Source organism: Microtus pennsylvanicus, chromosome 2 (genome assembly GCF_037038515.1).
Source record: "Microtus pennsylvanicus isolate mMicPen1 chromosome 2, mMicPen1.hap1, whole genome shotgun sequence".
NCBI lineage: Eukaryota > Metazoa > Chordata > Mammalia > Rodentia > Cricetidae > Microtus > Microtus pennsylvanicus.
Window position 1 is genome coordinate 71,771,639 of NC_134580.1, and position 12,151 is coordinate 71,783,789.

Genomic DNA, 12,151 nt, shown 5'->3' on the forward strand with positions numbered 1-12,151 from the left:
TGACTTGTTTTCTTCTGTATTACCAGCCTTTACTTGACCTTTAGGTAATTTTCTCCTCAGATCCTCTGTAAGAGCAGAATTTGACTCCACCCGTATTGAAGAAGTAAGCCTGTTCCTGCCCTTTACCCTACCCAGAGCATGGTCAGTGTCTTAGCTTCAAGAGCTGAAACACGGTCACTCCAGCCTGTTGGTGGCTGTGGTCCCCTTCCGCTTTCACGGGTGGTGCTTCCACTGCTTTTCGGTGTGACCATTCATTCACTTAGTCTGTATTTGTATCTCACCATCACTCCTGTCTGTATGAAGTAAGCATAAATTCCTACACTACACTTACTCCTAAAAGGGTGGATCTAGTGCTCTTCCTTCGCATTTCACTCATTGGATGAATTAATTACATGTTCCCCTATCTATCATTAAACTCAATTATTTTATTTATGTCACTCAAAAAGTAACAGCAGTAAGTAGATATAATGTCTTTCTTTATACATGTAAAAGTAAAAACTAACTTCTGAACCATTACCATTTATTTGAACACTGTGTTTGAGTAAAAAGAGGTCATACTTCAAAACATGAAACCAGGGGGCTGGAGAGATGGCTCAGAGGTTAAGAGCATTGCCTGCTCTTCCAAAGGTCCTGAGTTCAATTCCTAGCAACCACATGGTGGCTCACAGCCATCTGTATTAAGGTCCGGTGCCCTCTTCTGGCCTTCAGGCATACACACAGACAGAATATTGTATACATAATATAGAAATAAATAAATATTTTTTTAAAAACATGAAACCCTACAAAAATTCTATTGTTGTATTCCTGATATTAGTGGAAAAATATCAACATTTCCGAAGTTATAAGTGACAAAGCTGGTAGTAGCAGGGTGAGAGATTTATTTTAAAATATTGCAACACTGAGTTCTATGTTCTAAGAACACTATATCTGTAGGTAAAAGTTCACAGGTACCAAAAGCCTTTCCCTTTTACTGCACACAAATTAAATATCCATAGACAAGTATATGCTAATAGAGGTACCAGTCTGAATTTATGTCAATGAAATTCAGGGCTTAGTGTGGTCTGAAAATGAATTACTGACTTATTTTAACAGGATCTGACTTTCAAGGTAAGAGGTAAGCCACTGGGAGCACAGACACAGCTCAGTAGGATGGGGTTTGCCGGGTGTGCTCTGGGTTCAGTGCCCACAAGACTGTACTAGTGAAGTGGTTTTTTTTTCTCCTCTCTTTTGACAACTTGACACAAGGTTATCTGGGAGTGGGAACTTTAACTGAGAAAATGCCTCCATCAGACTGGTCCACAGGCAAGTGTGTGGGAGCACTTCCTTTATTAAAATGATTGGTGAGAGTCCAGCACACTGAGAGGTGCCAGTCCTGGGCAGGCAGTTCTGGGAGTTATAAAAAGGGGCACTGACGATGAGCTAGTAAGCCATGTTCTTTCATGGTTTCTGCTTCAGTTCCTGCCTCCAGCTTCCCGCCCTGACTTCCTTTCACAATGGACTGTGATGTGGATGCACAAGCCAAATAAACCCTTTCCTTCCCAAGTTTGGAGGGGAAGTCATGTTGCTTTTAATAGAAAGCAAACTAAGAGAGAAAAACAACAAAATTTCCCCAAACCAAAAAAAGAAAGAACAAGTCACAAGTCTTCTGCCTCTAGTTCTGCTTTGTCTGTGTTGAGAACCTGAGCGGGTCTTGTTTTAGTTCTTCCGGCTAAACTGAGCCGGTCCTTAGGGTCCCTTCCTGTACAGCACTCCACTCCACACAATTTCTGGTCCTTAGGGTCCCTTCCTGTACAGCACTCCACTCCACACAATTTCCTTCTGCTTACTCCCAATACTTTCTCTCACCTGGCACATGACTTTTCTATAACTTAGTTTCCTTAAGATTGAGATATAATTTACTACTTTCAAGTAGATAGTTTATGGGGGGGAAATTTAGTTTTTCCAATTATTGCACGTTATTGAGCAAACCCAGCTCATAGATATAAATGGTAAAAATCAGTGTCTAAAAATGCTGCTTGGTTTGTTCATTAAACAAAACTCTATTTTATTTTTCCATAACTTTCAAGCTTTCATGGTACAAACTGTTTAAGACTTTTTGACTTCATAACAAGAAAAGACCACAGATGAGACCCTAGATTTTTATTTATTTATTTTTATTTTATGTGCACCCTAGTTTTTACTTCTTCAGAATGAATGGAAATGATAACTTTTAGGTTTCATGAGAACTTTTTCTCTGTTTTTGGATACAGTAGCTCTCCATGCACTCTGGACTGGCTCGGGACTCAAGAGCTGGGATAGTGGGTGTGCGCTACCTGCCTGGTTTCTTCTTTTTGAAACAAGGTCTCTCTGCATAATCCTGGAACTCTAGTTAGACCAGGCTAACCTCAAAGTCACAGACAGCTATTTGCTTCTTTGATTCCCAATGTGAGCAATCATGTCCAGCTCCTTTCTTTTTTTTCCTATCTCCCCCCCCTCCAACTGTTTTCAGACCATAACAGAGAGCACAGTCCTCTTCTCCAGAGAGCACCTAGCACATACTGGGGTGGGGATGGGAGCAATGATATAGACCCTACTCCAGGAAAAGTGAAGGAGAACTAGGTTGATACCTCCACCAGGATATTCTGTGCCTCCATTACTCAAATCACTTTGATGGAGAGAATGAGTGTAGACAGAGGTAGTGTGGGGGGGAGTAGTCAGTATGTATTACATACATGTGTAAAACTGTGTGGGGCAAATTACCTGATAACACACACACACACACACACACACACACACACACACACACACACACACTCCGCTTTGATAAAGTAATTTGAGAAATTAATTGTTTTGAAAAACCCCACCTCAAAGCAAGTTCTAAAACTGTATTCCTATAAGTCACAGGAATTGGGCTTAATGAAATGTTCTAGTTCTTTGAACATGATCGGCTCTTAAGAGGTAGACGTTTCAGCTGTGCATCTTATGTCCAGTTGCCTCACCTCTAATTCTTTGAGGTAGTTAACTGTATTTTCTTGTCTCATTAATATGACTAAGTCATGGGGATGCTTCAAGTTCATTGGTGAATCCACCTACAAGAAAGCAGTAAATAAGTAAATTAAACTCATTAATGTCTATTTAGACTAATAAAGTTCCATTTAATGATTTCAACTGTTGTCCTATCACAATTCTAGTTTGTGCCAGTTGCTCAGTAAGTTTACAGAGCATATCAATAGTGATTGCTTTGTAGGTGGAGGTGACTGAATCTGGGCAGGAGGGGCTGCTAGGTGAGCTCAGCATGCAGAGTCCTAGGGTTCATTTTCAGCGCCTTGAGTAAACTAAGGAAGAGAAGTACTTGGTAACAAACAATTGTAGGCGGAGACAGCTCTTTCGTTCCTGGCTGCGCAGACTCAAAATAATCACACAAAATCTACATTATTTGCAATACTGTTTTGCCAATAGCTAAATTAACCCATTTCTATTATTTTATATTTTTACCACGAGGCTTGTGGCCTACTGGTAAAGTTCTGGGCGTCTTTCTCCTCTGGCAACCACATTTCTCTGACTCTGCCTACTCTCTCTCTATATATCTCTGTTTGGATTTTCCATTTCGCTTTACTCTGTTAAGCCATTGGCAGAAAGCAGCTTCATTATTAATCAATAGCAATAAAACATATTCACAGCATACAGAGGGGAATCCCATATCAAATAATAAATTAATTTCCTTTAAATATTTTTCATACCTGTAATAGCAAAAAACAAAACAAAACAAAAACCAGACTGCCTAGTTTTGACAGCACATTTCATATCTGAATAGACGTGGAAGTGATAAAAAAAGAAGACATTAAAAATACATTTTTGTAAGGCCATTTGGAGAAGTCATAAGTCAAAGATGATATAAGATTTATTACTTAGTGTGGGCTCTCTGACCAACAGATCAAGCGACTATATGGTTGCAAATGTAGGAAGATGAACCCCACATACTGATAGTAGGCTTAGAGATTTGCTCTCACTTTTTCAGGGTTATCTACAACATACACCAACATGTTCCCCGTTACTACATGATCCTTCACTTAGCAAAACAAACCCCAGGAAACTGAGGTACTCTGAAACAGTGAGACAAACCTATATACAAGACGCTCACCACAACATTTTTAGCTGAACGGATTTCAGATACCTAATCTTATCAATAAAGCAATAGAGAGGGACACTGTCCTATGGAATGGAACAAAAAGAAAAAAAACCCGTAAAAGCTATAGCCTGTGGCCTGAATATAAAAAGCTTTGCATAGGAAGCAAAGAGTGCTTGTTTACTTGCAATTTGCCTGGACCTCAAGCAGCAGCTATTCAATGGAGTTTCCAGAAAACTAAGAAGCAAGAGGGGCAGGAAGTGGGGGAACAGTCCTTCTGTCTCAAACACCCAAGTCCATTGTTTACCTGCTATCTGAATGACTTGCAGGAATATTAAGAGAGATGAAGACTTAACATTTCAGAGCTAGAGGATAAATAACCTTACTTTTAGATTTAGAAGTGCTGACATAGACATGGTTGTACCAGACTTCTCATTCCATTGTGAGGGAAGTGTGCTGCATTTCCTTGGATGCAGTAAAGAGTCTAGTGAAGATGCAGAGACACCAGGATAAAATTATTAGTAAAGATGCAGTGAAGGGTCTAGTGAAGATGCAGAGACACCAGGATGAAATTATTAGCTGACAGAAAAGGTAGCTGACAGCTGGGTTTCTCTTTTTGAGGTGACAGCAAATGGTGTGGATCTTTGCCAGATAAAGGTTTAGTAAGGGAAGACTTATGACCTGACACATATTTTTATTGCAGTGATGTCAAGGTCTTAAATTGTAAAATGTTATGGCAATTATCTTGGTGCCAAGCATGGAAACCTCTCCTTTTGAGTTCCTTTCCTCAGAAAATTATAAACGAGTGTCTGCTTAATGGTCTTGTAAATACCAGAGCATACACTCGTCCATGTATGGACGAGTCTCTATAGGCCTGGCCCACTGACTGGACACTTGGAATTATATACTCCTACACTCTCTCTATGCAGTGGGGAAAGGAATGATACAATGGCATAATCTAAAGCATTTAAAGACCTTCAGGATCAAAACCAAGAGGTCTCAGAGAGAGAAAGTTTAATCATAATACTCAAGAGCAGGAGGCAAGATTATTATGAGTTTGAGGCCAATCTGGGCTACATTTTACTGTCTCAAAAAAAAAAAAAAAAGAAAAAGAAAAAAGAAACTACCAATACTACCAATTTCCATTTCCTGATAATGCAAAAGATGCTCATAGGCCCCGAATCACAAAGAAAAGGCAGAATCGTTTTTACCTGCTCTTTTTAGAGAAATTATACTACAGGGAAAAACAGAGCTGGCATTTGAAATGTAACTGTGGACTTAATTCTGTGCCAGGAAAAGATGCATTCTCTGGGCCTACAGGTTCCACTCCACCAAAGAAGACAAAATATGCCAGGCAATTCAGCTTTCTTTTCCTTAGAGTGCATGAGTACACACACCTAATAATATAAAACAGCAGTAAATGTTTTACTCCTATCAAGTGTACTTTTATAGATTTCTCTTGTTGCTTTCTCTAATGAACCAGGACTTTTAAAAATGATTTATTTTTATCATGTACATTGGTGTTTTGCCTGCATGTATGTCTATGTGAGTGAGGATGCCGAATATCCTGGAACTAGAGATACAGATGGCTGTGAACCACGTGGGTGTTGGGATTTGAAACCTGGGTCATCTAGAAGAGCCTCCAGTGCTCTTAACTGCTGAGTCATCTCTTCAGCCCTGAATCCAGACATTGTGAATGTCTGATCTCCAATCAGGGCCCTAAGATGGTGCATTCAGTAAATCCATACAGCAACAGATGGAAACTGATCCACTGCCAAGTTAGATAAGGGTGAACATCATAAACAAAATAACCAGCTTAGGGTACAAACATGTTTGATGTTCTAGGAAGGCAAGTTTGAGCCAATCAATTGTCAGTGGTCATTTATAGCAGGAAATGACACATTTCTGTAGCGATGTTAATTCATACATAGTGATTTTTCTAACCTCTTCACGGTACTCACTTTAATATATGAAAGTACATGGAGACCTCTTCTTCTAGCAGCAGTGTGAAAACTGATTAACAAATGATGTGGGAGTGTCATATATCAATCTGTCGATTTCATTGGTTAATTAATAAAGAAACTGCTTGGCCTGATAGGATAGAACATAGGTGGGGTGGAGTAAACAGAACAGAATGCTGGGAGGAAGAGGAAGTGAGGCAGACGCCATGCCTCTCCTCTCCAGGGCAGACGCGATGAAGCATGCCACCAGGTCAGACATGCTGAATCTTTCCTGGAAAGACTGGTGCTACACAGATTATTAGAGATGGGTTGATCGGGATATAAGAATTAGCCAGTAAGGGCTAGAGCTAATGGGCCAAGCAGTGATTAAAAGAATAGTTTCCGTGTAATTATTTCGGGGCATAAGCTAGCCAGGTGGCCGGGAGCCGGGTGGCAGGAACACAGCCCACAGCTCACACTACGAACAAAATCCTACAGTAACGATTCACTGATTAAAAATATTCCCTTTAATAATTTGAAGCAGAATATTTTTAATTCAGAATTTTAAGTTATTTACATTAAGACTATCACATTGAAACCTCTTAAGACACTCTTACTTCACCTCCACATGAAGCTAATATGGCTCTACCTGCTGCCCACTTCTAGTCTTTCCTGGTTAGGACCCATACTTTCCTTCTTTATCACAGTTACATGGCTGGCTTCTCTCCTCCACCGCAAGATCTGGCCAGTGCCTTCTTTCTATTACTCATACAGTTATTTCTGAGATAGGGTTTCCCAGGTGAGGTCAGGTGGTACTACAGAGACTAATCCAGAACTCCTGTCTGGGCCATTGGGGACCAGCCAGCTTGCATTCCAGGGGCCTGACAATGGGGCTGAAGCAGCACAAAAACCTACCTTTATTTATACCCTGGGACAAACCATTCATGCAGCATGTGCAGTTTGTCCAATATGCCAGTAACATGTTTATAATTCGGAAAGTGTTCATGTTATATTAAACATTTCCCTAATCTCTATTACATTTTAATTAATTAAGTATGGAAGAATGTACACATGTGCCCCATAAGTAGAGGTTAAAGGTTCTTCCGTTCCATTATGTGGGTGTCTGGGGATTGAATTCAAGTGTCAGGCCATTAAGTCATTTTAGTGGTCCAACTTGACCTAATTTTAAAAGACCTTGCTAGGGAATCTTTCTGCTCTTTTTGCTGCCTGCTGCCTACTATGCTTTTTTTTTTTGTCTTCTTTGGCCAGCCTGACTCAAGATAGCTTCATCTGAGAGGAGGGAACCCCAACTGAGAAAATACCTTCATAAGATGGGGCTGTAGGGCATTTTCCTAATTAATGATTGATATGGGAGGGCCCAGCCCAATGTGGGTGGTGTGTCCCTGCATGGGTGGTACTGGATGCTATTACAAAATAGACTGCAGAATCCATGAGGACCAAGCCAACAAGTAGCAATTCTCCATGGTTTCTGCTTCAGCTCCTGCCTTGCTTAAATTCCTGCCTTGACTTCTCTCACTGATGGACTGCTACCTCTAGTCTTAAGATGAAATAAACACTTTCCCCCTCAAGTTTCCTTCCTAAGTTTCTATCACAGCCATAGAAATCTCAACTAACTTTTCTCCCCGGCAATTTTGTCTACTTCCCTTATCCAAGAGGATAACTATATGTTTTTCCTTGGGTTCACCTTCTTACTCAGCTTCTTTAGGTTCGCCTATTGTAGACTCCGTGACCCCTATTTATGGCTAGAAACCAATTATGAGTGAGTACATCCCATGTTCATCTTTTTGTGTCTGGGATAACTCACTCAGGATAGTGTTTTCTATTTCCATCCATTTGCATGCAAAATTAGAGAAGTCATTGTTTTTTACCGCAACATAGTACTCTAGTGTGTATATATTCCATACTTTCTTCATCCATTCTTCCATTGAAGGGCATCTAGGTTGTTTCCAGGTTCCGGCTATCACAAATAATACTGCTATGAACATAGTTGAACAAATGCTTTTGACATGTGATAGAGCATCTCTTGGGTAAATTCCCAAGAGTGGTATTGCTGGGTCCAGGGGTAGGTTGATCCCGAGTGGGATGGGGGTAAGGGGAGATGGGGAGAGAAAAGGTAGAAGGGAAGGAGGGGGGACTTAGGGAAACAGGAGGATCGGGATAAAGGAAGGTTGGATAGGGGAGCATGGAACCACAATTCTTAGTTAAGGGACCCACTTTAGGGTGGGCAGGAGAATTGACATTAGAGGGGCTCCCAGGGGCCCAAGCTGAGGTCCCCAGTTAGTTCCTTGGGCAGCTGAGGATAGGGAACCTGAAATGACCCTATCCTAGAGCAATACTGATGAATATCTTGCATATCATCCTAGAACTTTCATCTGGCGACGGATGGAGATAGAGACAGAGACCCACACTGGAGCACTGGACTGAGCTCCCAAGGTCCCAATGAGGAGCAGAAGGAGGGAGAACATGAGCAAAGAAGTCGGGACCAGTAGGGGTGCACCCACCCACTGAGACAGTGGAGCTGATCTACTGGGAGCTCACCAAGGCCAGCTGGACTGCTACCAAAAAAGCATGGGATAAAACTGGACTCTCTGAACATGGCGAACAATGAGGGCTGATGAGACGCCAAAGACAATGGCACGTGGTTTTGATCCTACGCAATCTGCTGGCTTGGTGGGAGCCTAGCCAGTTTGGCTGTTCACCTTCCTAGATATGGACGGAGGGGGGAGGACCTAGGACTTACCACAGGACAGGGAACCCTGACTGCTCTTTGGACTGGAGAGGGAGGGGGAGAGGAGTGGGGGGAAGGGAAGAGGGGTGGGAGGAGGGGGAGAAGAGTGGGAGGAGGGGGAGAAGAGTGGGAGGAGGGGGAGGGAAATGGGAGGCGGAGGTGGAAATTTGTTTTTTTCTTTCTTTATTGTCCTTTTATCAATAAAAAAAATCATATAAAAAAAAAGAAATCTCAACTAAAACAAGACTCTTGTGACTTTGCACATGGTGCTTCCTCTACCCGGCACATACTTGACAGGGACTAGATGACTGAACCAAAAATAATTTCTTTTGTGAAGCCAACCATCCTCCTCTTGATTTAACATTAAACTGTATACTCCTGTTATCATCAAGCATTACATGTGTACACACTCCTGTATCATCAGGCATTACATGCACACATATCTGTATCTTCAGGCATTATATGCACACATATCTGTTTCGTCAGATATTACATGCACACATTCTCCTGTATCGTCAGGTATTACATGCACATATACTCCTGCATCATCCGGTATTACATGCACACATATCTGTATTATCAGGTATTACATGCACAATACTCCTGTATCATCAGATATTACATGCACACATAACCTGCATCATCAGATATTACATGCACACATACTCCTGCATCATCAGATATTACATGCACACATACTCCTGCATCATCAGATATTACATGCACACATACTCCTGCATCATCAGATATTACATGCACACATAACCTGCATCATCAGATATTACATGCACACATACTCCTGCATCATCAGATATTACATGCACACATACTCCTGCATCATCAGGTATTACATGCACACATACTCCTGCATCATCAGATATTACATGCACACATACTCCTGCATCATCAGATATTACATGCACACATACTCCTGTATCGTCAGATATTACATGCACACATACTCCTGCATCATCAGATATTACATGCACACATACTCCTGCATCATCAGATATTACATGCACACATACTCCTGTATCGTCAGATATTACATGCACACATATCTGTATTATCAGGTATTACATGCACAATACTCCTGTATCATCAGATATTACATGCACACATAACCTGCATCATCAGATATTACATGCACACATACTCCTGCATCATCAGATATTACATGCACACATACTCCTGCATCATCAGATATTACATGCACACATACTCCTGCATCATCAGATATTACATGCACACATACTCCTGCATCATCAGATATTACATGCACACATACTCCTGCATCATCAGGTATTACATGCACACATACTCCTGCATCATCAGGTATTACATGCACACATACTCCTGCATCATCAGGTATTACATGCACACATACTCCTGCATCATCAGGTATTACATGCACACATACTCCTGCATCATCAGGTATTACATGCACACATACTCCTGCATCATCAGGTATTACATGCACACATACTCCTGCATCATCAGATATTACATGCACACATACTCCTGCATCATCAGATATTACATGCACACATACTCCTGTATCATCAGATATTACATGCACACATACTCCTGCATCATCAGGTATTACATGCACACATACTCCTGTATTATCAAGCATTTTAAGCACACATACTCCTGCATCATCAGGCATTACACTCTTTAACTGCCATTTGTACTTCTCTTTCTACTGTTCGTGTGTAATATGTTCTGAGGTGTATGGTATGTAGACAACACAACGCTGGCTATTTGAGGACACTGTCTTGATGCCGCATTTGCTTGATGTTCCACTGGAGGTACAATGGCTAGCCCTCCAGAGGTCAGAACAAGTATGCCCCTCACTGTTTGTCCCTGACTAACTGAATCAAATTGCCTGAGGTACTTCCCTGTCTATCAGCTGAGAAGACCCAATTAGATGACTTCCAGGTTCTTCTAACTTTTAAACACGACCTCTATCACATTTTTATCAGCCTGAATATACTTCTGTGGAAAACTTCTAATATTAAAATGAATGAGACTGGCACATTTTCAATTTGCCCATCTAATCTTTACTTGCTTGGAGCAAGGATGATTTTCACAGTAGCAGCTAAAGGCTTCTTCTAGTGCTAAAGAGATGACCCCATCAGAACAATGTTTGCTATGTAAGCACGTGGGCCTGAATTCAAGCTCCAGAACCTACACGGAGAAAGCTGGGAGTGGTGACATGTGAATCCTTGGGGTGTGTCAGCAGCAAACAACCAGGTCTGGGAAGGGACCCTGTCTAAAAACTAGGAGAATAGGAATGGGGGCTGGAGTTCGAGAGGGTTTCTCTATGTAGCTCTGGCTGTCCCGGAACTCACTCTGTGGATTGGTCTGGTCTTGAACTCACAGAGATCCACCTGCCCATGCCTCCCTGAATACTGGGATTGTAGTCATGAGCCACCACTGCCTAATGTTTTAAATGGGAAGAATTTCTAGTGTATTGAGTCCTTCCCCTGCCCATTCCTCTGCCCATTTTATTGAAAGTCTCTCCCAGTAAATACAGTTGGATCATTAATCTTATCTCCTTATTATGTGTATATACAGGCATATGTGTTTGTGTTCATGTGCACGTGAAGACCAGGGGTCAGCTTCATCTGTCACTCTATTTTGAGACAGGATCTCTTAGCAGAACTTGGGACTTGCAAATTAGGCTAGCCTGGCTGGCCAACAAGCTGCAGAGAGCCTCCTGTTTCTGCTCTGGAATGTCTGCAGCCCTGGGATGAGAAGCATGTGCTACTACTGGCTTCTTATGTGGGTGGTGGGGACTGAATTTAGGTCCTCATATTTGAACAGCAAGCACTTCTGACCAAGCTACCACCCCATCATTTATTTATTTATTTGTGTGTGTGTTGTGTTGAGCGTGTGTGTACTCACATATGCACAAAGGCCAGAGTGCCCTACTCAGCTGTTCTCTACCTGAAGTTTTGAGACAGTCTCTCAGTAACTCATCTAGATGGACAAGCCAGCAAGATTTCTATTTCTGCTTTCCCATTGTTGGGATTATATTCATGTGCCGTTGCACTTGGACTTCTTCTGTGGGCTCTAGGACTGAAGGGAAAGCACGTTATTTATGAAGACATCTTCCCAAATCCTGACATATTTTTATTTATTTGTTTATTGGTTATTTGAAACAGGGTTTCATTGTGTCTAGCCCTGCAGTCCTGGAACTCACTTGTAGTCCAGGCTGGCTCCAACTCAGAGATCCATCTGCTTCTGCCTTCCAATTGGTGGGATTAAAGGCGGGCACCACCAACACCTGCCAATTTATTTTTGACACAGAGTCTCTGTTAAACTGAGGATGACCTTGAAATTCTGACCCAC

The 12,151-nt window shown here is 41.6% G+C and overlaps 1 protein-coding gene across 7 annotated transcripts in view; it reads right to left on the reverse strand.

Moving 5' to 3' along the window:
• Ttc17 (tetratricopeptide repeat domain 17) overlaps nucleotides 1-12,151 on the reverse strand; it is a 113,243-nt gene that overhangs the window by 88,519 nt on the left and 12,573 nt on the right. For 4 of the 7 annotated variants that reach the window (XM_075961503.1, XM_075961507.1, XM_075961506.1 and 1 more), the window contains exon 2: nucleotides 2,979-3,068. The exons of the other annotated variants lie outside the window; for them this stretch is intronic. In XM_075961503.1, the coding sequence (XP_075817618.1) occupies nucleotides 2,979-3,068 (90 nt within the window). The remainder of the gene's footprint in view (nucleotides 1-2,978; nucleotides 3,069-12,151) is intronic. 7 annotated transcript variants of the gene reach the window in all.